At 35.4% G+C, this 27,397-nt stretch overlaps 1 protein-coding gene across 2 annotated transcripts in view; it reads right to left on the bottom strand.

Annotated features, from left to right (window-relative positions):
- The window catches only part of LOC118188976 (histone-lysine N-methyltransferase set-18-like), a 94,837-nt gene that overhangs the window by 24,690 nt on the left and 42,750 nt on the right, over nucleotides 1-27,397 (bottom strand). For both annotated transcript variants that reach the window (XR_015041965.1, XM_035359505.2), the window contains exons 5-8: nucleotides 17,127-17,245; nucleotides 10,268-10,320; nucleotides 7,612-7,717; nucleotides 1,330-1,434 (exon numbers count right to left, since the gene is read on the bottom strand). Coding sequence is in view for 1 of the 2 variants with exons in the window: in XM_035359505.2 (XP_035215396.2) it covers nucleotides 1,330-1,434; nucleotides 7,612-7,717; nucleotides 10,268-10,320; nucleotides 17,127-17,245 (383 nt within the window). In the remaining variant the exon portion in view is untranslated. The remainder of the gene's footprint in view (nucleotides 1-1,329; nucleotides 1,435-7,611; nucleotides 7,718-10,267; nucleotides 10,321-17,126; nucleotides 17,246-27,397) is intronic.

Genomic DNA, 27,397 nt, shown 5'->3' with positions numbered 1-27,397 from the left:
GGATAGATGCACAGAGGTCTTGCAAAACATTAATGGTATAATGAAGCCAGACAGAACAATCTCTAGTTCTAATTCTGCAGAACAATCTCTAACTACGGAGTGTAACTGGAGGTGGATTTCGAGCACGGAGTCAAATATCTTCATAACTGTTCAATAATGTTTACGTCAGGGAACCGAGAAGTCAGATGAGATATCCTGTTTCATGCAGCATAAACTCTTTGAACAGGGCTTGAACGGATCAGTGTAGATCGGAGTGGTATCATCTTGAAAAAAACAATACAATTCAATGTAATAAAGTGTGGATAAAAGGATGGACTGGTTTAGTTTATTTGATTATGGCAATTCCCACGAGAGCTATCTGCCTAAGAATATTGATGCCATCGTGGAGTACTTTCTAAGGGAACTGTTTCGTATCCACGTTTCACGAGCGGAAAATCACTGAAACAGCCCTGCAGCCAGTTTTTTTGCTTGAAATTGAACCTAGCTCGCTTGACGAATGTGCAGTGACTTTACGACTCGGTCTCTGATGAACCTGGCAAAAGAATGGACATGGTCTACCAAAATGTTTCGATAGGGATTGGTGCTGATCTTCCTAGCCAAGCCAAGCCGAGATATCACAAGCCATATAATTAGGGAGGCACCTCCATGCTTCGTAATCGGCAAAAAGTAGGCAGATATAAACACGATCACTATTCTGGCATGAACGTCCTCAGAGATCTGAAATAGGGTGAATGCTGAAACATCAGATCGGATGACTTGCAACTTCTGTGGAGCCTAGTTTCTATGAACTCTGCAACAGTGACAACGTTTCAAAGTATTACGTGATGTCACCAACGGTTTAGGATTGCCGCTTTGCCACAAATGTTCGAAGTATGAAATTCTCATTTGACAGTTTTGATTAAAATGGTGTCCTGGTGATGAATGTTTCATTCGGCTATCTGAGGTACTGATTTCTTATGTTTTTGGGCTACTGTGCACTTCATCATTGCCTCTCCTTATCAAATAGCTCTGTTTTTTGTCCACTGTTGTGGTTTGAATATCCCGTCCAACGTCCAGTTTCTCATGACGGCTAGTAGTGTGCTCCTTGCCCATCCAAAACGTTTTGCCAGTTCCGTCACCGAGGCTCCAGCTAAACATGCTCCAACAATCATACCCTTCTGGAAGTCTGCTACATCTGATGTTTTAGAGTCTCTCAGAGAAAATAAGCCGGTTTCAGGTAATATCATATGAAATCAAATTTCAAATAAATTAAAAGTATAATTCATAGTTAAATGAGTTTAAATATCGAAACTTTGGATGAAAAATTATGTATCAAATCAATACCGTTACCTTCAAATCTGAGCATTCTGGACATGTACAATTATCCAAAATCAAAGCTCTTGTGTTTGTCATCACATGATATCCATCCACAAATGAAAATCTTGAAATAGACAGCTTAAAAAGAAACTTAACATTATGATGCAGAAAACACAGTATAAAATATACTTTTACGCAAATGACTATGAGATGCATATTTTTAAAAAATCATGAAAGTTAATGATTGAAAATAAAGCTAATATCATTTTTCTAACATCCACATATTGTCACCGAGTTTCTGAAGTAAGAGATTGATTATGTGATATTTAACATTTATTTATTGCTTTTGTTTATTTGGATTGATGCGCACTCAAAGACTGAAAAAATGCATATGCTTTATTTTGAAAACAAGGTACACTTTATCTGCTCTATTTGTTTAACAATGTGTAATTTATATAAGTGTTTTTATTTCATTTTATCAAACAAGGAAACAAGAATAGGGAAATTGAGAAGAACCGGAATATCTCAAGGTCGTAATGAAACTGACATTACAAATCAAAGTTATTTAATTTATTATTATTTATGTGATGACAAAGACAGAGCATAAGGAAAAAATATTAAGAAGCGTTAGTTTGTAATAACTCCATAGTTTAATGCCACAGATCGGAATCGGAAAATATTGAAAATAAAGAATTAAAAAAATAATTTAGAAAATGCATTTAAAATGAGGGTAGAGATAAAAGAAATAATACTATAAGTTATGTTTCCTCTCATAAATGGGTTCAGTGTAGTAATTATTTCGCAATTTATTTACTAATGCAACATGTAATTAAAATTTTGTTCAACTATACAATGCAATTGTAATTAAATGATGCTCTATCGACAAATTCGATTAAGTAATGTACTAGTATTAGCCAGTTTTAGTTCATTATAAATAAAGAGTTTGGAAGTATTAGTCTCTCCTTTGCGTGGAATCGAACAGAGAGTTTTAATGTTCTAACCTTTGAACTACAAGAGTATAAGGAAAGTTTACGAAATATTAAATTTCAGGTGAAAATATGCATTAAATGCAGTAAATGTTTTTTGCCTCATACCGCCGTGAATTTTGCGCGCATAGAAAACTTTTGTATTTAGCTTAGTCTAACATAGTTAATATTACTAACTGGAATTTTTTATGTAAGGGTACTGCATGAAAATATAAAATTTATATTTCGGAACTTTTCTGCCTATGGTATTAAAACTGTTTTTCATGACATTCGTTATTTATTTAGAGAAACTCTGTATTTTGAAGTACATATCAAGTACGCCTATCGGGAAAAAATAAAGATGGTTTCCATGTTTTTGTTAACATTTTGGATAACAATGGAAACATTTGACAAACAAATTATAAAAGAAAATTATTTTCTTCAATTTTTTAATGCATGTGCGTGTTCTGTACTTTATGTAATAAATGGCAGATTCACAGCGCTATGAATGCACCTTTCATCTCAGTTCACAAGGAAAACTACAGAACCCGAAGCTAGTTGCTAGTCAGAGATGGCCAAGCAATTGAACAAACATATGAGCAAAAAAGGTATAAATGAGTGTAGTATTTTGAAATCGTCCGCACATTCCAGAAAAAGATATATAAAATGGCGCGTGCGCCCCCAATATTCACAGCCACAGATTCAAAAATATACTGCATCTGAAGTTTGATGCCCTTGAACGAGCTCCTGTTATGACTATAACATAAATAAACTATTCGTGCCATTTTATTTCTGTTGTTCTCTAGAATTTAACGTACATAAATAAACTATTCGCGCCATTTTATTTCTGTTGTACCACCTGTCTCGAGCCATGCCAGTTTGTCACATTTCTTTCAGTATTGCCTCGTTATTTTGGGGCAACTACTTAATGTACACTGCGTAAAAAAAAAGGGGCAACAGTTGTATATCCCCCGTTCTACAGGCCGATTGACGAAATTCAAATTGCGTTTTTCATGTCCGTTTGGAAAGTATTGCGTGAAAATGGTGCACCGCAATACTCAGCTGTGGAATGACTCAGCTGCAGACGACGGGCAGTAGCTCTTGTACTTGTCTGAGGCGATTCATGCACAATATTCAAGATGGATTCTTTCAATGCGAGGTTGTCGTGCACTTCTTCTTCCACTCCTAGTATCAGCGGTGGCTTCAAATGGTTAGGTTAGGTTAGGTTAGGTTACTTAATTACGGCAAAGCCTCGAGGGCTATCTGCCTAAGAGAAGGGATGCCTTCGTGGAGGACTTTCTAAGGGAAACTGGCTCGTATACACGTTACACATGGGGAAAACCACGAAAACACCCATGCAGCAAGCCCGTTCGCGGGATTCGAACCTCGGACCGAACTACCAGTGTTCAGCGACTTTACCGCTCGGCCGCTGGTGGGCGCGGTGGCTTCAAATGACCCGTTTTCAAACAGAGACCTATGCAACCTCACGAACACTGTGAGCTGCGACGATTATGGCAAAGCACACTAGAGCTATCTGCCTAAGGGAGCGATGCCTTCGTGGAGGACTTTCTAAGGGTTTGATTTGGTTTGGTTTATTATATTAATGCAAAGCACTCGATGGCTATCTGCCTTAAAGGAGGGATGCCTTCGTGGAGGACTTTTTAAGACTTTCTAAGGGAAACTGGCTCGTATACACGTTACACATGGGGAAAACCACGAAAACGCCCATGCAGCCAGCCCGTTCGCGGGATTCGAATCTCAGACCGAACTACCAGTGTTCAGCGACTTTACCGCTCGGCCGCTGGTGGGCTACGCCTGTTGGGAAACCGTTCCTGGTACAATCGTAGCGCTGCTCTGCCGTTCCCATTAGCAGCACCAAACATGAGATACATGTCAGTTTTTTTCCAGTGTGTAAACTCACCCATCACGCTCGACATCAGAGTTGTGAATGATCCTCTGATGCATCGGATCGTGGTTTGTCCAACTCACTACCGCCCTCTACCGCTGCATTGCCACCCAGTCACAGCTGTAGTTCCTATTACTGTTCCCTTTTTTGAACATTTATTGTGAATAGTGTATTGCTGCAAAGAAGCACTTTGCTTTGATTTTGTACATAAACACATTTTCCTTTCGTGCCGTTTTCTGCGTTCCTGCCTTAACCAGTCACTTTAGACCCTACATTCCTATACAAAAAATGCATGTTTTAATACGCTCCACCACCCCTCCAAGTTTTCCCATTCCATAAAACACCCTGTATATGACATTGTTCTAATATAGATATTTTGACACAAAATCGGATTTTTCCTGAAATGGCATGCCAGATTTTTTCAATATTTCGATTCTATGACTCAAATTATGCCTAAATATTGAATTTTGTAAAATTCATGTTGGCGCATTTTTTTCAATTTGCGCCAAGAATAATTACCACTTATCGAACTTCTTAATTTATAGCAACCTATTTTCCTTTCCTTTTTTTTTTTTTTTCATTGTAAACGTGAGAAAAAGTCATCGCTCATTATTTTAAATAATTTTAAAAAATAAACCACATTTGACGTTATTATTGCTTATAATAAATATGCCAAATTTCGAAACACGCTAATATGTAAATTCACGTATATCCTAGGAAATTTTGAATAAAAAAATCCTAATTTTTTTGCAGGTATACTTAGAAATACATCTACTTGATGGTAAAAATTTTACGGGTTTATAATTCAAATGCTTTTTTCGAAAAGTTCATAAAAAATGGGCGAATTTTATTTGGAATGAACCTAAATTTTGAATTCTGGAAGAAGAAATCAAGCAAGTTTAATGAAAAAAAAAAAGAGATTAGTAAATAGATAAAATTCAATTAACACTGAGAAGCTAAAATTTTGAGAGCTAATTTTTTTAAAAACTACTCATGCGATTTTTACAAAACTTGGCAGTTTGACATAATTTGAATTGTAGAATCGAAATATGAAAAAAAAAAAATGTTATTACAGGAAAAAGTCCGATTTTGTGTCAAAATACCTATATTAGAACAATTTTATATATAAATCTAATACATATCCAAAATCGCGCTTTCGAGACATGAAAAACTCAAGTTGAATTTCGTCAATCGGCCTAGTAACACGGGGGGGGGATACAGAACTGTCCCTTTTTTCCCGCAGTGTACATATTCGGACGAATTCATGCCACTTTCTGTTCCACTGAACCACCTGCCTAACTAACCATGATAATATGAATTAATTTATTCACTGTTATCGTGTATTTTGCGGGAACTGCTGCTAAAGGTTCATCGCACAAAGCGCTTATCAATCAATGCATGTTTGGAATCGTATCATTTGTTCGGTACTTGTAAATCACTTCCGTCGTTAACATTTGTACCGCAACATGAAGATTAAAAGACCATTTGGCTGACTGTAAATATACTTATTACTCCAAAACGCTATTTGTTAGCGATCGAACGCGAACGTGCTGCGTACCATACTAATGAAACAGGAACTGCTGCAGTACAGCAAGCATGCTACCTTCCAGGAATACGTTTTATCACACAACGGCATCGTAACTTAGGGGAATATTAAATTTGACAGTTTACGCCTGCAGATACCTCCAATGCTTGATCTTCTTTACATGATTTATTCTAGAGTCTAAAGAAATCGCGAAATGTCATACTTTGAACCTTTTGTTATGGTTACAATGGTCATTAAACATTTCTGAGATTCCGTTGCAGTTGCCGTTGGGAAATCCGATAGCTTTACTTGTTAGAAAATAAAAAAGATGGTTCAATGATTTTTCTTTATAGCTGGGATCCTCATAACATCATTTCTGCTCGCAAGAAGATTGGTTATCACCGGAGGACTTGCACTCGAGGTCCAGCCTTCATCGAAACCGACTGATTGTTACGAAATATTGAATGTCCGAATAATTTTCGATAAGGAGTTACTTGATAATTAAACGAAATATAAAGATATCATAACAAGCATAAAATTTAACAGGTGCTGATAATCTGATGACAAGAGGCTACCGCTATAGTGAAGGAAAGAAAATACACAAATGTAATGAATTATTACTTAGATAGTCATTGGCCGCTTCACATAACTACGAGAATTGTAATCTTAATTCTAGATAGGAATGATATTATTCTTTGAGTTACTCAGATTCAAATTGTGTGCCAGGTGATGGAAAGTAAGCATGTGCTGTGCCCAATTCTTCATGAACTATATCATTCCTTACAAACCACGGATATCAGGCTATTCGCCTGAGAATATAAGTCAGTCTTCAACTATGACACATAACTTCTACTTATGTGTCAGACCAGACACTGATGGTGAAACCATCATTGTGTATATCACTGTTTCCCAACCAGGGTACCTCGGAACTGCAGAACTCCGCAAAACATTAAGGGTTCTTCAAGAAATAGACAAACAATCCGCACATTATGAAAAGGAAAGTAATTTTTTTCCTGATTCGCTACTGTACTGGAGTAACTTCGGTGAAGCGGGTGTGACTATGATAAGAGTTACCCGATAATAATTGAAGAGTTGCCTTTGGCTGTTCGGCTATACTCAGCTAGACTAGTCGGAAGTCATCAACAATTGTATAACCCATCTTCGCATTACTCAAATTATATGTTGCCAAACAATATCCTCTAAATACTTGTGTGTGGGGTTATATGATATGTGGGGTTACTTATGTGTTCCTACGCGATTTTTTTTTTTTGTTGCGTATGCTAAATAAAATCTTCGTAGTTTGTACAAGGAATTTTAAACAATCCTTCACACTCTGCAGAATGTGTGAAACTGGACCCTATTAAACTCTGCATTTTTAACACTACCTGTTAAATAAATGAGAAAAGAAAGTAAATGAAAGGAAGCTTCTAGCTAATTTTCAAATGTGCTTTGATGAATTCGTATGATTAATTTATACAAAAGAATAAAATCATATTGTTTATTTGAAAAGAAGGCTAAAAAAGGCTGTTGGACAATATTAAATTCTTACATATTCCTTTTATGTAACCCTCAGTGTATTAAAAAAATTCTTTAAAACGCAGTGTTCTTTTTTCAACGTACTTCAAAACAAATCTGTAGGCTACTAATTAAAAAATGAAGCAGCAGAAATCTGAAGAAAGTGTATAGACTGAATTTGGAATACAAAAAATGAAAATATTCTGAACAAAAAAAATATTTCTTGGTCTTTTTTTATTTTATTGCACGTGCATTACATTTATACATGCATAATGCATATATTTAACAGCTTCTAATAAATAAGCACTGTGAAAGTTTAATGCACTATTATCTTTTTAGACTAGAAGAGAAAAACTTATTCAGAAATGTTTTGAAAATATTATAAATTCAACTTTTAAACTTACCATTGAATTATCCTCATATATGGGTTGAATAACTTTCACGAACATAGTAGATCCCTCAAAATAATAAGCTGTTGTTGGTACACACACTCGTTTAAGTGTTGAAGCTCTAAAAAATTATTTTAAAAAAACAGATTATATAATAACATTAAATATATTTTTAGGCGTAGTTGTTTCATACATTTTACAAAAAAAAAAAAAAAAAAATCATATTGATACACAGAGTATTCTTTATACTTGAGTACATACAAAGAGAGAAAGCGTATTTGAGAAAGGGCTTGCAGATTCCTTTCCTTATACATTGATATTTATGGACTTGTGCCTTACTTTAAATTAAGAAGCTTCTTAAATTAAGGCGGAGAATTTCATAAAAACGCATCCAACTCATCACAGAAGTATTTATTTATAGAATCTAAATTTGTACACTATTTCCTTATAACAAAATGCTCAGTTAATAAAACGTTGATTATGCTTTAATAAGTTACAACTGGAAATGTTCCATAATTAATGCACAAATTTCTCAGAGATATTACAGAAAGAATTTTTTCTTTTAAGCCATTTTTCAGATACTTCTGTGATATAGTACTTTGAGAATATTTTGATTAGTTTGGGAAAGACACTTATAAACAAAAAACTACTCGCTTTCACGGTTGAAAATTTTTTCTTGAGCAAAACACAGCTCGAGTTGTCCTTTTGCAGCAACTAAACAATTAAATTGGAATACGTGATTATGATAGAGCACGTTCAGTTTAGTTACCTTTGGAGATCGATAGCTTCGCAGGACAACTTCATAATGGAAACTGTTCATAATTTATCAGAAAAACCACAGTACAGTCAACGCGTTCAACTACTGAGATTTGGTTTATTTAGTTATGGCAAAAAAAGCTATCTGCGTGAGGGAAGGGAAGCCTTGTGGAAGATTTTCTAACGGAAACTGGCTCATATACACATTAAAAGGTTATCATACTCGACTACAGTCCCGGCTAGACGGGACTTTTCTGAGAAACGAGATTCTGGAGTATCTGATTTAACCGAGAGGATTCCTAGAAAAAAGAGCCCCGCCTGAAGCAAAGTCCCGTTTAGCTAAGGAAACTATGTTGCGGCTAAGAGGGATTTTTTCAAACCTCACCGAAAATGTCTCGGCTGGACCATTGTTCCGGGTAGAGACAACCACTCAGACGAAAGTTCTGCTTCTGAAGCATCACGTGATCCCAATCTGAGCGATAATCGATTGGTGTTTAGCGTTAAAGTCTTTGTAGTAAGTGAAAATGGTAACCTAGCTACGTGGGTTTCTTGGAATTGTGCGGGTTCTGAGAATTGTTTCTTTCGACGTCAGGTCCCGCGTAGCCGAAGCATAATGTGATTGAGACATTACGCAGAGAAAGGACATTACATGGAGAAAATCCCGAAAACGCCCACGCACTCAGCCAGTTTGTTTGGATTTGAGGCCCGGACTGAACTATCAGTGTTCAGCGACTTTACCGCTCGGCCACTTGTGAGCCTGTTCAGCTATTAGAAATATAATCTAAGGCTAGAACTACCATATGTAGAATAAAAATCGAGGGCCATAAGCGTTTTCGAGCGAACTATGAGTGTTTTCTTATCGAAGGTAGAATTAGTTGTCCCTAGAAAAAGCTTCTAAAAACTGACTAAAATTGCTTTTTGATGGAAACTTAGCTGGTGATTTAAAACTGAAACCAATGTGTTTATCAAGTAGAAAATTCCAGAACATTGAAAGCGAAAGGTAAAGAGTTGCTTCCAGTCATTCGGAAATCAAATAAAAAGGTTTGGGCTACTGCGTTAATATTTAAATATTGATTAACTTTTCGTTTCCTGCCGGTAGTTAAGCAATATTGCCATTATCAAAATTTACAACTTAAAACATTATTTATTTTAATTTGAAGCATGGTAATCTGGTCCACATGGTCCTCCAGATCAGCTGATTTATCTCCTCTGGATTTTTTTCTACGGGGTTCTACGAAGACCATTCTTTATGGCATACCGATAACTTCTAAAGTGGACCTGGTGGCACGAATCAGCATCGCTACAGCTACGATATGTGAAATGCCTGGTCCCTTCGAAAATGTTCGCCAGTCCATGTCGCATAGGTATCATGCAAGCATCAAAGCCAGTGGAACTAATTTAGAACACCTCGATGATAGTATAGAATCTTGTACTGTTTTGTTGTGTAATAAAATTTTCACAGCACTTCCTGTTATTGTCCTTCCTGTGTTTTTATCTCTATTTACCGTTGCCCAAAGTTTCGGGCCACCCTGTATATGTTTGTTAGGTGCAAGTTTTTGATAGTCTTGAGATTTACAATTCATTTTACTTAAAATACTAATAAATGTTATTCTATTTTTGTGTTGACAACCTGTATGGTGATTATTCCAATAAGTAAGAGCACCCAGAGAAGCTTCTATCCGGGCCTTGATGGCTGTATGTCAGCCATTGATCATGTCAAATTTCTTCTTATAAGACGCGAGTTACGAATATTAAGAGAAAATTTAATTCATTCTCAAATAATTGATTAAAAATATTTCTTCTTATAAGACGCGAGTTACGAATATTGAGAGAAAATTTAATTCATTCTCAAATAATTGATTAAAAATATTTCTGAATATACAATGCAACTGTGACTAAATATGTGAAGTCTTACCCAATATAGAATGCTGTACCAATACGTTGAACATCGAAACGATTTCTCTCAACCTAGAAAAATATGATAATGATCAGAATAAAAAGTGTAATTAGTAAACTAAAAAGAAAGATGCCTGCGTGGAGGGCTTTCTAAGGAAACTGGTTCACAATCAAATTAATTGCTGAGAAATAAAGAGAATTTTTTTTTCGAAATTATTTATTTGATGAAGCTATTAAATTTTTTTTTCAGCTGACACCAATAAAAATTACATTTAATAATTTGTTTCCAATTTTCGCCAAAGAGTTTTGCATCAAATTTAAATAATTTGAATTTTTATAAAACACACCCGTATATACATAGATATTTATATGTAGTAACTTGATACGTTGAATTGGTTAATAAATAATTTTCTGAAGCTGTTATTGGCTGGTTGAGATTTTCAGCTCATAAAACACCAAAACAGTATGTGAAAGTTATATGGCATGGATTAATCTGGAAACGATATAGTCCAGAGAGGCTTATTACAAGCAATTACTGTTTATAGAATAGAAAGGGAGGATACACAAATTAAAATGAAGAGTTAAAGGCTATTACGAATTTAAGTTAGAATTTTGATTTACATATTTTTTATCTTACATGTATGTATGTAAGATACAAAAGTTGTCTAAATCAACTTAATATAATAATTTACTTTATTAATAGTGTTGCGTGCGTACGGGTTCGTTATGAAATGAATGCACAAGTCCGATGAAAAATGAACAAAAATTTATTATTATCACAACAAAAATGCTTAAATTTTCTCAAATTATCATGCAGTATTACAATATCTCACAGTAGTTATTTTTTAACTACTCAAATATCCAATAGAACGTAATTCAAAACAGCTAAAGAACGCTAATCCGCGAATTCGCTACAATCAACAAGAGCAGTTTTCTAAACAACAACAAACTAAGCAAGCCACTACTACAAACTGAGATGTTTTCCTCCTTTTATAACATTTTAAAATCACGCGCTAGAATTTTCCAGTACTTTCTCGAAATCAAAAAGAGATATTTATTTATTTAATGCACGCGCTTTTGTATTTTTAATTTTTCCGGCTTAGCTTTCTTTTAATATTCGTCACGCGCTGCACTGCGCGAGAAATAAAACCATTTAATTTATAATTGAACTAACATTAGCTTTTTAAATACCAAATTCGTAACACTGCCCCCTTCCCAAGGACTGCACGTCCCGGGCAGTACAATCCCTGGACAGGAAGCAAACTTACGACTGTGGCATAAATGCAACTGAGGCATAAACATTACATTACAATATCAAACAATATAAACAATAAATGCAATAACTAACTTAAACAAATCAAATGCTATCAAATACTAAATACAAAACAAATACTAAATACAAATCAAATACTAAATGCAAATCAATTACTAAATACAAATCAAATACTAAATACACATTTATAAACGAAAAGGACCATGGTCTGATACTATTTACAATTATTTACATTACGTACTATGGCCATAGTAATGAGCTAACCTGTCGTAATGAAGGTTTAGAGTTCGAAGACTTACGAATCCGAACCACGACGTCATTCAGCCTTTTTAGGACTGTATACGGGCCATCCCAAGGTGACTGTAATTTCGGACAAAGTCCTTTCCGTCGAGTCGGATTCCACAACCACACCTTGTCTCCTTCGTTGGATCTATGTCCAGCAGCTCTCGTATTGTATCTGGTCTTCACTTTCTCCGTCGCCAAGTTCACTCGCTTTCGTGCGGAATGGTGCATCACTTCAAAACGGGCCTTGACATCTTGGATGTGTTCCTCAGGCGATGAAGGCGCATCCGTACGGCGATGAAACAGGCGGTCACAAGGCAGACGAAGGTCTCGACCGAAGAGCATTTGAGATGGAGAATAGCTGGTAGTCTGGTGTTTCTTTTCGACCCTAGCATGATTTCGGCTGTTTCTCGAGCTCGTTCTTTCGGACAAAGCGTCGGCATTTCCAGGTGAGGATCCCTTCTTAGGATGGATAGTCATGTCTTTAGATCCTGAAAGCAGTTTGTTGTTTTTCAAGTCTAAGGAAAAATTGTATTTCCTTAAAAAGTCCAATCCGAGTATGCATGGATCTGTAATATCCGCCACATATGCCGTGTGATGGTAGGCGGCACTTCCAAACGTGATGTTTACGTTTAACTTCCCAGTTATGTCGATCTTGTCACCAGACGCAGTCTGAAGGGTAACACAGGATGGCGTCCAAATAAGTTTATCTTTAAACTGTTCAGCTAAATCTTTCCTAATGATGGTAACATTAGCTCCTGTGTCAATGATCATACTGCAAGGAACTCCATCGATATTCCCATTGATGGACAGTCCGTTATTTTTGCCACTCACTGTATAAATTTTAAGAGCTTTAAAAGAAGGTTTTTCACTATCTGGCAACCTCCGTTCCTCGATATGGTCACTAATTTGTTTACTGCGTTGTTGCTGGGAAATGGTCTTCTTTTCCGTACCTCGGGGTGTTCTGCAGTTTCTTCGTATGTGGCCTTCAACTCCGCAGTTCCAGCACTTTAGAATTAGTTTCTTTTCACTTCTGTTCCGTCTCAAGCCACTGACTTGTCTGGTAAAATCATCTGCTTTATATTCCGTACCCTGGGGTGTTCTACAATTCCGTCTTAGGTGACCTTCACTACCACATCTCCAACACCTTAGAGCCACTTTCTTCTCGCTCCTACTCCGTATCAAATCTTCGACTTGTCTGGCTAAATCATCTAAACGAGCCATCAGTTGATCCACTGGCTCATGGACTCGCACAGCTCTAACTGGGTAGCGATCTCTACTAGTTGCTTGCTGGGCTGCCTCGAACTTCATGGCGTACAACAGAGCGCTTTTTATGTCCTTTACATCTGCCATTCGAAGAGCTTTCTGTATTTCAGTATCTCGGATGCCGTCGATAAAGTATTGTAAGGACAGGATTTCCCTTGTTTCTGTCGGGCATTCCGAAAAGGCGAGATGGGACAGCCTTTCAACATCCGCGGCGAGCTCCTGAAGTGTTTCGGTAGGCTTCTGTTGACGAGATTTTAATTGGAACCTGCTGTAGTCTTTTAAACATTTCTCGCCGAAGCGCAGCTCCAAAGCGCCGGATAGAGCTTCGAAATCTAGCCTTTGATTTTCGGGAACCGTCTGCAGGATATCCGCTGCGTCTGCTCTCAGAGAAGCGGCGAGATGACAGGCCTTAGCTTGGGAATCCCACCCATTCGCATCCGCAACGATAGAAAATTGTGTCCTATACACCTGCCAGGAGGTCTTCTCATCATATGTAGATAGTTTCAGAACGGAACGAGCAGGCATCGATAAAAATTTGAAACCTTCCGGATTGCTACCTGCCGTCGCTACGAATTTCTTTAAATCATCAACTTCTTTGGTGACCGCAGAAACTCTATCATTAATTTGTTGTTCCACGGCAGAAACTCTCTCTTCTATTTCTTCTTTTACCGAAGAAACTTTTTCTTCAAAGTTTCCAACTTTATTCTCAACTGCGTCAATTCTGCCTTCCATAACCTCGAATTTGTTTTCTATTACGCTGGTAATTTCTCTTTTCATCTCTTCTTGTCTTGCTTCAATCTTTTCCTGTCCTGCTTCAATCTTTTCCTGACTACATTTCATCTCTGCTTTCATTTCTTCTTTAAACGAGCAAACGCTGATATCAGCTGTCTTAATTGCTCTTCCATCGCTCTTGTGATTGGCATTCAAACCCCCCTCCTGACACCAAAAATTGTTGCGTGCGTACGGGTTCGTTATGAAATGAATGCACAAGTCCGATGAAAAATGAACAAAAATTTATTATTATCACAACAAAAATGCTTAAATTTTCTCAAATTATCATGCAGTATTACAATATCTCACAGTAGTTATTTTTTAACTACTCAAATATCCAATAGAACGTAATTCAAAACAGCTAAAGAACGCTAATCCGCGAATTCGCTACAATCAACAAGAGCAGTTTTCTAAACAACAACAAACTAAGCAAGCCACTACTACAAACTGAGATGTTTTCCTCCTTTTATAACATTTTAAAATCACGCGCTAGAATTTTCCAGTACTTTCTCGAAATCAAAAAGAGATATTTATTTATTTAATGCACGCGCTTTTGTATTTTTAATTTTTCCGGCTTAGCTTTCTTTTAATATTCGTCACGCGCTGCACTGCGCGAGAAATAAAACCATTTAATTTATAATTGAACTAACATTAGCTTTTTAAATACCAAATTCGTAACACTAGTCTCTTAATTCATCATTTTCAATTTGGATACTTTCTCTCTGTGTTCTCAAAATAGTAACAACTTTCCTGACTGCACCATTTCTAGATTAGTGTATGTGGCAAACGCTGATGACGTAGCTTATTCGAAACTTGAAATCAAAATTTCTGACTTAGACCAAAACCTCTCTCTCGGCGATTTCAGATACTAAATAAATGCGCACTTTAGCTTCTCTGTGTGTGCTGCTTGGACGGAATTTCTCTGTGCTCTCTTCCTCTCAACAACAGAGCTAATCTTTCATAAGCGGGGTAAGTTGGTGCCAAACTTGTTTTCGTTTGCGATGTCAAACTTCACATCGCCGTTTCCCAATTGCAAAAAGAAACGGCGACTTAAAATCTAGCATCACCAAAGGAAAATGGCACTAAATACAACACAAACATAAATTACTAGGAATAAATAGTTTCAGTAGAGCCCACCTTAAAATTCGGCAAATGTTTTGGCGAGAATGGCGCACTACATTGGCTTCGCTCATATACACATCTATTTTCACTTAGAAAATCAGAGAATTTCACAAACTCGGCATCGCGCACAACATCGGCTTTGCCCACAACCTTGGCAAAAGCTTTTTTAATCTGTCACCGTATTTTTAGCAATACGTAATTCCGATCGTATAAAATCATTCCCGCACTAACCCAACCACATAGAGGTAACTCTCAAAACACCACACATACTCAATTTACTCTTCGTAAACCACGAGTGCTTTCGAACCGACTTTGTAATTCGATGCTTACATTCGCCTCCAGTAAATTTAAAATTAATCGTCTACTATCGTCGTGGAATTCAACACACTAACCAACTTTCGTTCGAAACTTTAAACATTCCACATCTCTCGATTGCCACATTCATGAAACAAAACTTAAAAAAAAAAAAAAAAAAAAATAAATAAATAAATAAAATAAAATAAAATAACTAACTGACCCGAAAAATATCAACTTAATAAAATCAAATGAAAAAATTCATAAATTATAAATTTCACGTCATCGGAAAGGCAACATTCTCCCACCAACAACAGCTTAACCTTCTGCAAATATTAAACAGTAAAACTTTTAAACACATAGTATTTCAAAATTAATTTTTTTAAAAAAATCTTCTGGCTGCACTAAACTCGCACTCATTACAATCACCGAAATAAAGCTCTACGTTTTCCACAAGAAAGTATACAGCCGGAAACCACAACCAAATCAAAATCGTACCAAATTAAAAACTGTCGCCAAGTTTCGCGCTCACCACGATTATGGAAGATTAACCAACAACAGTATCAAAAATGTAAATGTTCTGAAGATAGGCACGATATGAGCGTTAAGTGAACTGTGGCCACAAATGTCAATTTAAATAAAAATGGAATTTAATCCGCCTCGACTGTCAAGTTTCCCAGTTATTAAGGATTTAACATTCTAGGCAATGAGAATTCTTCCTCTTCAATATGCCATCTACGTATAGTAGTTTCTGCCTTTCTACGTTCCAGTGTTCCTACATCCGCATTTCTAAATTTTGCTTTTATTACATGAATATGATAATTTGAGAATGAAGAGGATAAATGTTGAAGTCATGGAGATGGGATAAGGTCATATTTTAGATGCTGTGGGAAGAAGAGGAGTAGCGAACAACGGTCTAGCTAGACCAAGAAGCAGAAAACAAGTGAAGGGACTACTGAAGATTTATGTTTTACTTTACATATTTTTATCTTACACACATATATATACATATGTATTACTACAAAACAATTTTTTGAAAACAAAATATAAACATGCCTAGTATTTTCGCGCATTAAAGCTGCTGAAAAATTATCAGTAAAGACATAAAGTAAAAAATTAAGAACTAATTTTTTCACAAAGACCAAAAATTGAAATTCATAATTAATAAATTTTAAAAATCCTATAAATGCAATAAAGAATTAAAAAAATGTTAAAATCAAAACTTTTCAAACAAGCAATATTCCAATTCAAAAAATTAAAGAAATTTAAAGAGTATAATAGAAGAGAAATTCAATCAACTTCAATGCCACTTCGTCAGGAGGAGGAACACTGAAATCAATTGAAAATCTCTTCCATAAAAAAGCAAGGATCAAATAAATGGCGAGTTTTCTTTCTCAGCAGTTAGTCCTAACAGTCAAGAGTAACATAATTTAAGTTTTTACTTTTTATTCTTTAATCGACTGAAAATGCTTTAATTATTAAGAGACATAATTTGAAAAAAAAATGATTAAGATTGGACAAACAACAAAGAGGGGAATACAGCTACAGTGTTTTTCGGAGAAAACATTCATTGATCAAATTCTTTTGAAATTTTCAGAAAATTTCTAATAATATATTCATCTTACTGAAAACTGAAAAGTATTTTTCATTTTGAAAATTTTTAGTGAAATTTGAATGATACTGAGTGATATGAACTTAAAGTATTCATTCTGAAAATACTGAGCAGATCTTCCCCTTGAAATTTACTACAGATTCGGTCATTTTATATAGGTATATTATGATTCATTAAATAGAGAAGAATTCTACATACATCTTTGAAATAACTCCATATATGATAAATTGCGAATTTCATAAACAAAATGATACATACAGTAATAATAATCGTATAAAAACTTTCTGGCATGTTAATTACGCCTAGACATGGTTCCAGAGCACAACGCATTAAAGACAGGAACGAATGAATGTCCGCATGATCTTGCCACGTAGAAGCTAAAAAAAAAAAAAAAAAAAAAAAAATGTATACAAATAAATAAATGAGAATAATTAAGAAATTAGGATTTTAATTGTAAGATTATTTTAATATAATACACGTTTTTACCAGATCAAGCATCTCAAATATTTTGTAACAAAAACTTAACTAGAGAAAATAAATCTGTTATCAAGTAATTTTTAGAATCATTATTATAGTGTATATCATTATGTAAATTTATCATAAAATTCACTCTGCATAGAGATCAAAAGCAGCCATCATTCTTAGTAAAAGATTACCAAGGCTTCGAAAGTTCGAATTTTGTTTAAAACAGAATCCGTCCAAAATTTTTTCAAAGACTTCTGCATCTTGGTTGCAAGACTCTAATATTCATCATGGTTTTAAGTTTCAATTTAACAAAAACGTACAGCTCTGATACAGTGAAAAATGTATTAAATGTGATTAAAATTCACTTCAAGTAAGGTATTTCTACCGCCTTCTTGGCACGCCTTCGTGATGTAGTGGTCTGCACGCTGGGCGCGTATTGCAGAGATCAGCGATTCGATTCCCGGCGAAGGCGTTGCTAATTTTTCATCTTGCCTGCTTCCCAAAAATACCTAATGTCTCTACAGTGGCGCCCGAACTAAAAAAGGGTGGTGGATGATGACTCTCCACACCCAGGATTTGGCGATTGGGTCTCTTAAAAACCCCAGTCGCCCTTTAAAAGGGGGAGTATATAAGGTATTTCTCCCGTCTTCCTGGCATACCTTCGTGGTGTGGTGGTCTGCAAACTGGGCGCGTACTCCAGAGGTCCGCGGTTCGATTCCCGGCGAAGGTGTTCCTAATTTTTCATCTTGCCTACTTCCAGAAATACCTAATGTCTCTACACAAGATATAAAAACAATAGTCATGTAAGAAATAAACTGTAAAATGCAAATAATGTACTTTAACAAGAAATTATGAATTCTTTTATTAAGTTCGTACAATAAAACATAGACAAAGCATAGAGCGATTTATTATAAGCATGTGCTTTTAGAATATATAGAGGTGATAACTCAATTAGATGGGAAGTTTAAGGGGCTACAGAAAAATTAAAGTTAGAATCATACACCTTTTATAAGAAAAAATATGTAAAATAAAATCCTAACTTTAATTCTACTATTTAATTTGAATATTTTCCATTTTTACCCTATAAAGAGTTAATATGCTTATAATAAATTTCTCTAAACTGCGGCATTTTAAAATAATACCGTGTCATAGAATTCTTATATAATGCTGTGCATGTATGTGCTTGCAAAGCGCTTTAGCCAATAGTAATATTAAAATTTACCTAAAATATTTTTCAATACATTTAAATAAACAGCCCGAAAAAAATATTACGAAATCAGATTTTATGTAAGTTCATACATTCCATCATTTTATGTAAGTTTATGTTAGTTACATTCTCATGTTCCTTGATCACTGCTTGTATCTTACAGGCATATTATCAACATGGAGCCAAATGGAAGACTGCTAAAAAAAAAGGGGGAGAGTTCTATATCTCTCGTTCTACTGGGCCGATTGACAAAATTCAAACTGTGGTCTTCATGTCTCGAAAGCGCGACTTAGGACATATATTAGATTTATATATAGCACTATTCTAAAATAGGTATTTTGACACAAAATCGTACTTTTTCTGAAATGACATACCAATTTTTTTACATATTTCGATTCTACGACTCAAATTATGCCTAAATATTAAGTTTTGTAAAATCTGGTGCGAAATTTTCGGAGAAATTCAACAATTTATTTCGGCGCTTTTTATTCAGTTTGCGTCAAAATTAGTTCTCTTAACATGTGGCAACCTATTTTCATTTCCATTTTTACATAGTGCGTGAGCGGAAAAAAAAAAAAAAAAAGACTCAATCGTTCCTCCTTTCAAATAATGCTCTTTATATGATATTTTTAATTATAATTGTTATTAATTTTAAGCAATTTTTTTCTTATCCGAATTTTCTTTAAATTGTTTACGTTGCATAGTTTCTTTCGAATAACTGTTTTAAAAATTTTTTATTTACTCATTTAAACTGCGTAGTTTAAATCAAAGGTGCATCTTTTATTATTATTATTTTTTTTTTCAAATAGTTTTCTTTATGCTATATTTTTAGTCAGTTACTATTTTAGGTAATTTTAAAATTTTTAGACTTTTATTTTAATTGTTAGTGTTGCATTGTCTCTTCAGATAGTTATTTTAAAATTTTCTATTTATTCATTCGAACTGAGCATTTTAAATATATTTATTAATTTAAATTTTCCAGAATTTGATTTTATTTATTTGAATTGCGTTTCTTTCGGAAGAATACTTTGTAACTCAGACTACGATGCATTTGAAAATTGCATATATTAAAAGAGGAAATACAGTAAAGCACACTTAACACGCCTTTCAATGTTCCGTTCAGAAAAGCTATATAAATAAGAGAGATGTATAACCGACATTTTAACTTAGGATTACTTGCATACACTGCTTAAACAGTTTTTCTTCAGGCATTCTGCTTTATTCCTGCTCTTTTTCTTCAGGCATTCTGCAAGTATATTAGAAAGCACCCATCTTTTTTAAACATCTTGGTATTTCTGACAATCATTTTAAATAATGTTATCGCCTTCCATTTTATAAATGCCCACAAATGGCCGAGCGGTAAAGTCGCTGAACACTGGTAGTTCACTCCGGAGTTCGAATCCCGGTAAACGGGCTGGTTGCATGGGCGTTTTCATAGATTTTCTCATATGTAACGTGTATGCCAGCTGGTTCCCTTTAGAAAGTTCTTCTCGAAGGCATCCTTCCTTTTAGGCAGATAGCCGTGCTTTCCGTAACTTAATAATCCAATTCAATCCATTTCATCAGTATTTAAGTCAGAGCCGTTATCAACCTTTAGCGGTTAGCATTTTGAAGGTATGAGATGAAAGGAAAGGCTGGTTTCATTAAGAGGTTTTGGTTTATTTAATTATGGCAAAGCATACTAGGGCTATCTGCCTAAGAAGAGGGATGCCTTCTTGGAGGACTTTCTAAGGGAAGCTGGCTCGTATGCACGTTATACATGGGGAAAACCACCAAAACGCCCATGCAGCTAGCCCGTTCGCGGAATTTGAACCTCGGGTTGAACTACCAGTCTAAAACAGAACCATATAGTCTAAAACCAGTCGTTCTTCACTTTAATCTGCAATGATATCGTTTTTGTCTTTTTTTGTTAACCACAAGCTGAATTGATGGTATTTGCTGGTGTACACGTCCAAGTGTTTTCTCTTTGAACCCCTAAATTCTTTAAAATATCCTGAAAGTATATTGAAAAGCGCCCAACTTTTTTAAACATCTTGGTATATCTGACAGCCAAATTTCCCTTCAAATTTTTGCTTACTTTTCTCCCTAATTTTCTTCTTTCCTTCTACAGTTATTTTCAGTGCTCACACAATAAAATTAAGAATTTTCGATTGCTAGACTTTTATAAATTTTGCATTCTTGTCATTTGTTTTTAAATATCAATTCCAGCAACTGCGTTTCAGTTGAAGACAGCTTTTCATTTTCTAGACATTTTAACAATAAACAAAGTATAGAGCAAAGTCCAAAGGATAAATATTTTAATTAAAAGATTTTTTGCTAAATGACAAAGAAATAAAACAGTCTAGCAGTGTTTATTCTGTACCACCGAGTGACCTGATTCTTATATCGGCTGAAACAATATAAATCATATTAAAGAAGATCATGTTTTTTATACAATCTATAACGCGAGAGAAAAATTAGTTTCTTAAAACATTCTTTCTAAGAGGATTAATATAAAAATTTGTATATATATATATATATTTAAAGCTGGGACTTGAACCAAACTGTCAAACTTTTAAAGTTTAATTTACATGGCATGGTGGTTATAATTAAAGTTCCACTTTGAAATGATCATAAAAGGAAAACTACCGGACCAAATGTTATCAAACTTAGGAATCGTGTAAAGGAGGTTATGAGAATTTATTTTTCCGCGGGGGGGGGGGAGTTCAAGAACTCACCACCAGCGGAAAAATGGTACTGTATGCGATATTGTTAAATGAAATACGACATGAAAACATCGGTTTAAAATGTGTTTAATCGTTTCCGAAACGTGTTAGAAAGCAAGTTCAATGCAGCGTTCAGCATTTTCCGAAAGCAAGTTAAATCCTGTTACTGCATTCTCAACAGCAGCTCTTAGCATATCAGGAGGAATGTTACGGACATGTCGGTGTATTACATTTTTCATTTCTGCCAAATTGTTTAGATTATCACCATAAACAGTGCTTTTGAGATAACGTTATAGCCAAAAGTCACGGAGGTTGAGGTCTAGTGGGAAGTGGGGAAGCGTAGGCCTATAAGACGTTCATTCGTGAAATGTTGTCTAAGTAACTGTACGACACATGTGAGGTGGGGTCCAGCCCTGCATAAAAGTCGTAGTATCTAAAATGCCACGTTACTGCAGTTCACGAAACATTTTAACATTGACTTTAAGTGAGCTGCAATCACAGTGGTTCAGCTATCGACTGCTCTTCAGAGAAAAATGGTTAAGTTATAAAACTAGCTGTCATTCAACACTAAACGGTGTGGAATGACTGCTATGCAATCGAATGCAGTAGGAGAATGCAATGGAACTAGATAGATAACATGAGGGATTTCTTTGGCCCAAATCGATTAAAAGCGTTTCGAATCAGTATCTTCATGTTTTAGGGTCGAATTCAGGCTTCAAAAATTACAAATTAGCAATCTGTAAGAAAACGATTTCCAGATTGTAGGCACTTATGCGAGTGATTTGCGATCTCACATTTTCTAATCGCTAATTCGTCGTTTTCACGGACGAATTTCTCCCTTACACGGATAGCGCATTCGACTTTTATCGACTTTAAATGATAATTTGCTTACTTCAAAGTTTCTTAAGGGTATACAACATATTAGACTCGTGTAACAAAAGGTTAAGTTAGATTCCGACCCCTATTTCGTTTAACAATATTGCATACAGCGCCATTTTCTCCCTGGTGGTGAGGTTTCGAACTTTTTTTTTTTTTTTTTCGGAAAAAAAATCTCCATAATCTCCTTTACACGGTTACAAAGTTTGATAACATTTGATCCAGTAGTTTTCCTTTTATGACCATTTCAAAGTGGAACTTTAATTATAACAACCCTGTATATTATTAAATTTTAATTTGAAGCTATGCGTATACCATGCGTAAGATTTTCGCTTTTATGGAAAATATAAAGAATCGAAGCAAATATACTTAAGATGATGGACCAAAACTGAAAAAAATATTTCCCTTCCCTCCGAAAATAAAATATTGAAAATTCGACCTTGAATTTATTGGATTATCCCCCCCCCCGAAATATTCAATTTGACTTATCTACGTCCTTCCGATAACAATTCCGCCAAAAATTCCAAATTACTGAAGCGGAAGTAAAAGATTTAGTATATATTCACTGTATGTTAACCCCTTCTCGCCGACTGTCACGTATACGTGCCAGCAACGAACACACTTATCTACCGGCCGACACGCAGGCGTGCCAGAGCATTGTTGCGTTTCCTACCGACTGTCACGTATTTGTGCCAGTACCTTGGAACATTTTTCAAACTATAATTTCTGCCACAAGATGGCACTGTATGTCCATATGGTTTCAGATACATGTACATTAGACCTTCTACTCGAAATGAGAGAAGCATGACTCACATACACGTGTTTTTGATTATATAAACAAACGGGGAACTAAATGTTTCCGAATGGCGTGATTTATGACGTCTCTTTAAATCGCACTTTTATTCGCACATGGTAGTTGCTTATTGTAAGTAGAAGTTTTATATGCGCTAAAGCGTTGAGTATTTCGGTTTACAGTTTAGTTTTTAGAAAATAATTAGATCTTGTTAGACGTGAATTCTTTCTGTTTTTACCATTTCAATGTCAAAGCGTCGAAAATGTTTAACAGAGCATGAAATAGCAGAAATGATGCAAAATATTTCAGATATTGATTCTGAAAGATTAACTGAAAGACATTTTCCAAAACTTTGTTCAGAAGAGACTGATAAGAAAATGAGACGACGATGCTTCGTTTGTTCACATTCCCGGAAAAATCCTCCAAAACGGCAAATGAGTTATTACGAGTTCAAGGAATGTAACGTAGGACTGTGTGTAGATCCCTGTTTTAAAATTTTTCATACGAAAAGAGAATTTTAAGTAATATATTTAGTTTTCAGATGTATAATGTTAAAAGTCATAAATGGTGAGTAATTAAAATAAAATGTGTAAAATATTCATTTAAACAAGAAATAAGGTAATTAAAGTATATATATATAAATATCTATAAAGCATAAGCCGTTTAAATACTCTATAGAGCATTATTAAACAATGCGTTGATACTTCGGAAATTTCATGGATTTAGGCTTAGTAGCAAAAAAGCCCCCGGCCCTGGAGAGACGCTCGCGGAAGACACTGCCGGCCTCCGCGATAAGCGCGCGTTTTCGCTACCCGGCTCGAAGGGGTCCGCCAAAAATTTCAAATTACTGAAGCGGAAGTAAAAGATTTAGTATATATTCACTGTATGTTAAAGTCATCAGAGTGTAATAAAAATAGATTATAGAATTTACGCTGACGCAACATTTTTTCTGAATGCACAACATGTAATGGAAGAGATCTGTTTTTGACATGCCTCTAAAAGTAGATGTCATACTCCTTTTGTCTCTTCAATGTCAAAAAACGTTCCTTTGAGAGGCAACTTTAGTTTTTGGGAAAGAAAAAAATCACAAGAAGAATTTGAAGAGCATGCAGGACGATTGAGTACACATACTTATTTTCAGAACACAAGTGGCTCTCCGATTGGTTATTGAATAATGAAAAGATGCATCGTCATGCAATACAAAATATTTAGAATACGTTTTCTGACTGAATAACGTAAGATTAAAAGTCATCTGCTTAATTTACAGCCATTTACAAGTCAACTACTTGGGCAATTGCAGAATCGTTTTGATACCTGAGCTTGTAAGACAAACCTATAACGAGTTAACAAAACGTTTTCTTTTTAAATTCTGCTTTTTGTATCTAAGAATAAAACAATATTTTAAATATTTACAAATAAAATATTAAATTGGATATTTAATTGGAGCCTTACCAGTTTCCTAGCATTTGAAGATTGTTAAATACTACACTGGTTATCATAAATTAAGGAAACATCACAATAGCGATAACTCCCTCAAAAATAAGCCAAAACCGTGTAAAATTTGAATATGTTGCCAAGTAAGAGTAGCTGAGTAAAACTGCGATATGCAAATTAGTGACGCTGCTTTCGGAATACGTCATCTGCGAGGAGCATAAAAGTCCATGTTTGCCAGCAAGTCCACATATTTCACTGTGACAGTGACATCAGAAATCTGAGACAGCCAATTCGTAACAATGACCTCCAGGCATTATTTGCCTGCAGAACTGCGATGGAGAGCCATTGGGAGACTAGAGGCAGGACAAAGTGAAACAGAAGTGGCCAGATGGCTAAATGTGAGTCCTTCTGTGGTTCATAGACTTTAGAGGCAATTTCGAACCACAGGTTCGGCATCTAGGAGGTTCAGCCAAGGACGGCCAACTGCTACGACGAGCGCCGATGACCAATATTTGACATTATGTGCACACAGGAATAGAACCGCTACTCCGACTCTTAGACCCTTCCTTGCTGCAGCCACCGGAAGGTTCATGTCAACGTCAACTGTGCGTAGAAGGCTTCACGAAGGTGGTCTGTATGCAAGGCGACCAGCCATTTGTGTGCCGCTCACGTCACGCCATAGGAGGGGCCTTTTTTCAGTGGGCACTACAACATGTCCACTGGACGCCTGATCAATGTAGGGCGGTTCTCTTTACGATGAGTCCAGGTTTAGTCTACCTAGAAAGCGATAGTAGACGTTATTTGATATGGAGAGAACCTAGAACCCGTTATCATCCGTCGAACATCCGTGAAAGGGATGCATACGGAAGAGGCAGTGTCTGTGTTTGGGGTGGCATCTCTTTGGGTGGACGCACAGACCTCCATGTCGTTCCAAGGGGAACCGTGAATGCTCAGATTTATAGAGATGACATCCTTGATGTTTATGTGCGCCCATATGCCGGGGCAATAGGTGATGCTTTCCTGTTACAGGACGACAACGCAAGACCACACTGGGCTCGCATCGTAGATGATTATCTTCCACAGGAAACAATTATCCGCATGGAGTGTCCAGTTCGATCCCCGGACATGAATCCTATCGAGCACGTTTGGGATGCTTTAGGGAGACGTCTAGCTGCTCTCAATCTGCCCCCTCAAACCCTTGTCGCGCTTGCAACTGCTTTGCAAGAGCAATGGCTCTCGCTTCCTGTGGAACTGATAGACCGCATAATTGAAAGCATCACACATCGCTGTATGTGCTGTATTGCTTCTAGAGACGATCATATTCCATATTGAAAGCACTTTTCCTATAGCAAACTGATACCACCGATTTGTTCATTTTATACATGTGCTAATTTCTATACTACCATATTTGTCTGGTAATTTCTTATGTTATTTGATACCTTACTATGTGTTTTATGTTGTGGGTAAATTTCATTAAATTCTACATTTAACTTTTTCAGTAATAATGATTTTTGTGATTTTTCCTTAATTTATGATAACCAGTGTAATTGTTTGTTGCGAAGTCTAACACAGGCTGCATGGTTGGTTTTCGTAATTTTTTAGGTTCTCTTTACAAAGATCCTCTATGAAAGCATTTTAACCAAATAGCTCCCATGTTCTTTCTATGTTCAAATAACCAACTAACCTAGTTTAAGCGAGCTTTCCAAGTGAAGTTACTAGGAAAAAAACAAATACTCATTAAAAATCATGTAGCTTGCCAATCGGGAGTAACATGAAAGATACGGCGTCAATAATTGAATTGCTGTTACGGTACACTCTTTCTAAACTTAGATGGTCATTTCTTAATTAAATATAATTGATTTGTAACTTCTAGAGCTGACGGTAAAAATTGAAATGCGAATAAATAATATCTTGTGCAATCTTGATTAATATAAAATTAGAAATATTTGCATTCAGACAGAAAGTTTTTTTTTAGATTATTTGCAATTACTTTATAAGAAAGATTTATTAATAACCGTAATAATTACTTATTATATTGCTGAAGATTAGAATTCAGTTCTTGACAATTACATTCTAATTTAGAATTTTAAGGATATAGTGAAAATATGCTCCGCAGAAAAATACATTTTAGGATTAAAAAAATTAGTCGAATTTACTTCCTTGTACGAAATAAAAAGGAAGTATTGTAATCAACGAATAGATTCAGGCAGTATATTTCAACGAAAATATCCATTTTGACCGCTATCAAATGCAATTTAACGAGGTTTTTGCGTGATATCTGTACTTAAGGACAGAATAAAAGACTCTTTTCCTCCAAAAAAATTATAAAACTGCTTTAAAATGAATTCTTAAGAGAATTTTTCGTGGCGTCTGTACGAACGTATGTACGTACGTACGTACCTCGCATAACTCAAAAACGATTAGCCTCAGAACGTTGAAATTTTGTATAGGACTGCTATAACATGTAGATGTGCACCTCGTATTTTGGTTGCAATCGGCCGCACCAAACGTATATAAATATATATATATATATATATATATATATATATATATATATAACTACTCTGTTACCCGGCTCAGTGATCTCAGTTTCTTTACTCTTATATGTTTGTAAATTGTACATTTTTTGCTTTAAAAATGATTGAATTATGTTGCTCTTATCTTTCGGTTAAGGGTTTTATGCCTTAATAATTTGTATGCAATATTTTTAGAATTATCAACAATTTTAAAGCTGTGTAAGTGCCGCTAATCCTAATAATTTTGTTTGATGGCGGCCATTGCTTGTTTACATTTGAAACAACATGATATTGGATTTGTTGCCAATCTAGAGAAACTTAGCTTCGCAACAACAAAGATAATGCCAAGATTGCGAATTAAATCATGCTTAATCCTTTCTGGAATTTTTTTGAAGAAATAAGTGTTTAAGTTTTACTTCGTAATTTTTAATACATATATTTTGATTTTTTATGTATTTTTGCCTTGTCGCGAAGTGAGAACTAAATTAATTGAATGAGAAATACTCAATCGTCTGTGAAAAACTGTTTCTTTT

The sequence above is a fragment of the Stegodyphus dumicola genome, chromosome 7 (assembly GCF_044657685.1).
Source record: "Stegodyphus dumicola isolate Sdum_Otavi_A_Nest chromosome 7, ASM4465768v1".
NCBI classification, from domain to species: Eukaryota; Metazoa; Arthropoda; class Arachnida; order Araneae; family Eresidae; genus Stegodyphus; species Stegodyphus dumicola.
Note: the sequence above shows the minus strand (reverse complement) of the source record. Positions and strands in the feature narration are given on the sequence as shown.